The sequence below is a fragment of the Gekko japonicus genome, unplaced genomic scaffold (assembly GCF_001447785.1).
Source record: "Gekko japonicus isolate JY-2015 unplaced genomic scaffold, Gekko_japonicus_V1.1 scaffold4698, whole genome shotgun sequence".
NCBI classification, from domain to species: domain Eukaryota; kingdom Metazoa; phylum Chordata; class Lepidosauria; order Squamata; family Gekkonidae; genus Gekko; species Gekko japonicus.
The window spans coordinates 67,637-72,431 of record NW_015165976.1 but is presented as its reverse complement, the minus strand read 5'-3'; the positions used below and the strand labels follow the sequence as shown (position 1 = coordinate 72,431).

The 4,795-nt window shown below is 44.0% G+C and overlaps 1 protein-coding gene across 1 annotated transcript in view; it reads left to right on the top strand.

Moving 5' to 3' along the window:
- The first annotated feature begins 551 nt into the window (after positions 1-551).
- PSMD12 (proteasome 26S subunit, non-ATPase 12) overlaps positions 552-4,795 on the top strand; it is a 27,549-nt gene continuing 23,305 nt past the window's right edge. Inside the window, exon 1 of the mRNA XM_015411477.1 lies at positions 552-745. Within this exon, the coding sequence (XP_015266963.1) occupies positions 638-745 (108 nt within the window). The 5' untranslated portion in view covers positions 552-637. The remainder of the gene's footprint in view (positions 746-4,795) is intronic.

Here is a 4,795-nt window from a genome sequence, read left to right as displayed (position 1 = left end):
CGCACTCATAAGGCATGCAGTGAGAACATAAATATATGGAGGTATTTTTTTAAGCAGTTGGGTAGAGTACGTGCAAGACACATGATGTAAACCGCCCTGAGCCCGCTTGCGGGGGAGGGCGGTATATAAATCAAAATAAAGAATAAATAAAATAAAGAATGAATTAAAAGGAGGCTGTTTTTTGTGACGAACTTTCCATTTCTGCCAGAACAAGCAAGACCAATAACGCAGACTTAACTCTTCCCCTCCCTCCCCTTCTTTCTTCCGAAACAAGTACCCTGCATCTGTGGAAAACCATAATCCTTCAACATGGAACTCCAGAGGCTCCTTTTCTGTGTGGGAGCCCCCCATTCCCTTGACCTCTCCCGCATTATTCCCAGTTTTGCGCCTCCACCTCTCCGCCCCCATCAGGGAAGGACCACACGACTCGACGCTCGCTACAGAGACCTTTCCTTAGCTGCCTACCACAGTGCCTGAGAACCGTCCTAGGGGGTGGGGAGGGCGGTCTTGAGAGCTGCCTAAGCGATTGTGTATACAGGTTTCCGGTTCCGGTGAGTCTGTGCGCCTGACTGTTTCACGGACTGAGCGGCTGCGTGAGAAGCTGAAGGGGGGGCGCGGGCCTGGTCGGGACTCAGCCATGGCGGACGATGGCACAGAGCGGGCCGATGGCCGCATAGTGAAAATGGAAGTGGATTACAGTTCTACCGTGGACCAGCGTTTGCCCGAGTGCGAGCAGATGGCCCAGGTAAGGCACCGGGCCCCGCCGAAGGGGCTGAGTCATGGTGCGGCCCGACCTAGGCCGCACCGGCCCCTGATCCACAGCGCACAACAGCCGCACGCCCAAGGAGCTGACACCGCAGCGCGGAGCGGGCCAGGCCATTAGCGGGAGAGCGGGTGGTTCCGGGGGGGTCCGCCTGGGAAGCAGGAAAGGAGCATAAGTGAGAGAAAGAGGCTGCTGACTATGCGGGCGGTGCTGTCTGGGCGAAGATGCTGTCCAGCTGAATGGGGTGCGTGGAAGAAAGGGGGAGAGGATGGCACCTTCTCCGTCCTAGATTCAAGTGGCTACGCTAGTCATTTGGTGGCTCTGGCCGCGTATTTGTTTGCATGGACCGGAAGAAAAATGTTGAATGGAGTCGATGGGGAAGAGGTGGAGAAGGAATGCTCAGGGGTGGGCACTTACTTTTCAAGTGGATAAGAGGCTACAGGAGGTCTTAAGACAAATTAATGAATTCGTTTTCTGTATTGCGATGCTTTTTGGGAAAAAGTGAATAGTGTAGAGTCCATTTACACAGCATTATTGTATGTGGCTTTTTGCATACCGCAAGTTTAGTCCCATGAAGTAAGCAGTAGCTCACTGTGTAATATCTTATCTTGTTTTCAGCAGAAGTCAAAATTGTGTGAAGTTACATGATACTGAGGCAGGGGTGGCCAAACTGTGGCTCTTTCACACACTCTAACTTAATGTTAATAAAAAGCAAATTTGCATATTTCCCAATAAAAAGTGTGTGTAACATTTGTTCATGTCTTGTGGCTCTCAAACATCTGATGTTTATTCTTTGTGGCTGTTATGTTAAGCAAGTTTGGCCGCCCCTGTACTAAGGCCTTGTTTTCAATTAGCCTTTAGCTGGCTTGATTGAGAGACTGCTACCATACATATCTAACGTACCATGCCTTTTGTTAGCCATCTGTTGAACACCTCTGTCACACTGATTGTCAGCATTTCTGACAGCAGAAAGTTTCATACTGGCATTATGTGGAAAACAATGTTATAAACCTGGCCTGGATAGCTCAGGATTTTCAGTCTCAGATCTTGAAAGCTAAGGAGGGTCGGTCCTGGCTAGTATTTGGATGCAAAACCACCAAGGAATACCATAAGAACATAAGAGACGCCAATGTTGGATCAGGCCAAAGGCCCATCCAGTCCAACACTCTGTATCACACAGTGGCCAGAAATACCAGTGCCATCAGGAGGTCCACCAGTGGGGCCAGGACATTAGAAGCCCTCCCACTCTTGACCCCCCCCCCCCAAGCACCAAGATGACAGAGCATCACTTGGCCCAGAGCCCCTATCTATACCTTGTGGCTAATAGCCACTGATGGACCTCTGCTCCATATGCTTATCTAATTCCCTTTTGAAGCCGTCCAGGGTCACCACACAGAGTCAGATAGTGGCAAACTGCCTCTGAATGTCTCTTGCCTTGAAAACCCTATGAGGTTGCCGTAAGTCAGCTGTGACTTGATGACAAAGTGGGGTGGTGTAGTTTGGTAACAGCAAGTGCATGTGGCAGTAAATGCATGCTTCCCTTATTTAAATTGTAAGCCTGCATTCCCCCTGCATTTATATAGGAAGATGGGTTTTTCTACCTGTTTCCTTACTTATAACATCCTTGTTTCCATAGTCTGGGGAAAATGCTCTAGGATTACCCCCTAGTGTGACAGAACAAAGTCTAATGGCACCTTTAAGACCAACAAAATTTTATTCAAGAGATGGTCCTTTAAAACAATAGCATAACAATAAGATGAGCAGTGGTTATTTATTCTCTATATCCAGATTTACATGAGATAGCTCCGCTTATGAAGATTTTGTTAAGCCCATCAGTAACTGCCTGTTGTGGAGATAGTGAGGCTTGTCTCATTTTATCATGTCAGGTCTGGGTCCAGCCCTGCCCATTTCGTTGGTAACCTAGAGTCCTGCACCAATATTGGACTTTTCATTTATTCTAGATTCTGCAGAGGCAAGATGTGTGTCAGCTCTCAAAAAACTGCCAGAGTTCCAGAAGATGCTAATAGAAGCAGTATAAATAAGCTATTTTGCAGGGATTCTAATAGGGAAATATTTCCTGTTCTCAGAATCTCAGATCTGTAACACATTTGTGCAGCTGCTTTCCCCACATAGATTTTAAGGGCTAGCTCTAGTAGCTGACCTAATAGAAAAATTTCATTATCTGCTGGATAACCACTTCCATGTGAGTCTTCCAACTAAGCTGGTCATTAAAATGTATTGCCAGGTATTTAAAAGATATACACTGTTCTATGGAATGTCCATATATGTTTCTTAGGTCTCTCCCAAAACCACTACCTGCATTTTACAGTAATTATACTAAGCTGCTCTCCCTTACAAAAAGTGCGAAACTTAGCTAACATCTGCTTCAGACCTATGTCTTTTATTGATAACCAAACCATGTCATCAGTATACAAGAAGGCTGACATGTTATTTGATCCCAAAGCAAGGAGGGAAAAATATTGAGAGGCTATTTCATGTACAATATCATGAATAAAAAATAAGTAAAAAGGGAGCCAAAATGCAACCCTATTTGACATCTTGATGAATGTTAATCCTTTCTTTGAATTCACCAAATAAGGCATTTATCAATATCTCTCACAGATGATCCCTGTTTGTTGAGTCTAAGGCAGAAGATAAATCAATATAGCAAACAAGTTTTTGTAGGGTCCATGGTTAAATACTGTCATGCAAATAATTGATCTATAGTACTTATGTCCTTACAAAAACCTGCTTGCTCCTCATTAATAAGTTTGTTGGTTTCTTTCTAAGCCTCCAGTTTGTGCAATAAATAGTGAGAATATAACTTACAAGCTGCGTTTAACAAACATTATTATTGCCTTTTATAGATTGGGACTACCATGCTCAGAGTCCAGTTCTAAGAGAAATTTCCTGTCATATTAATATGTATAAATAATTTTGCAAGGATTGGAGTCCACCATTAAGAATTTAATTTAAATATTTCGGGTGGCATCATATCCTCACCTGGAGCTTTCCCCTCTTTAGCTTTTCCATCTCAGCTATTCTCTTTCTGTAACTGGCTGCCATATAGGCAGATCTTTTCTAAGTATCAAAAGGGAAGCAGCAGATTGATTAATCAGACATTCTCCAAAAATTCTCTTAAAATATGAATGCCATTTATTGGGGGGAATTAGGGTAGAGATTCAAAGGGATTCTTGTATCTTCCTGAACAAGTCTCAAACATTTGGCTACATCTTTAAGTAATATTGCCAGACCCAAATTTTCCCATCCTTTCCTATAGAAAGCTGCTTTGTTTTGCTCGTCTGTCTGTCTGTCTGTCTGTCAAATGTGAAATGGTATAGAACAAGCTCAACCTCATCAGATCTCGGAAGCTAAGCAGGGTCGGTACTTGGATGGAAGACCACCAAGGAAGACTTTGCGGAGGAAGGCAATGGCAGACTGCCTCTGCTTAATAACTTGCCTTGGAAACTTTGTGGGGTCACCATAGGGTGGCACTTTACACACTCATATCCTTCTCTGGGTTAATAAACTAAACCAGCTTCCCCAGATGTACTATAGATACCCTGACTGGCCTAGAGAAAATCTTTTTCCTCCCCTTACATTTGTTGCCATACCATCTGCCCCATGGCCCTGTATGATTCTAGATAAACATTTAGTGAACATTTAGAAGTCTCAAATGTTCCACTACCTCCCACTACTTCTGATCTCTTTTTTTTTTGTTCTTCATCATTCATGTCCCCAATCCAAACTTTTCCATCATCTATTTTACTCTGTATAAAATCAGTCTTTTAACGTACAGAAATAATTCTTAATTGAGGCCTGTTAGGTTATTTTCTCCACACCAGATTTTTGAAGCAAAGCTTGCAACCTTGTCAGTATCCTCCTTCCAAATCAACAGTGGACACCTTAGCCTCTCCCTTTTCAAAGAGACTATATAAAGGGAAAAAGTCCCTGTAAACAAGACCCCTGCTGGGATGGGTCTTCTGCGTGCCCAGGCTTTTATGGACAAAGCAGAAACAAGGAAGGAGATGG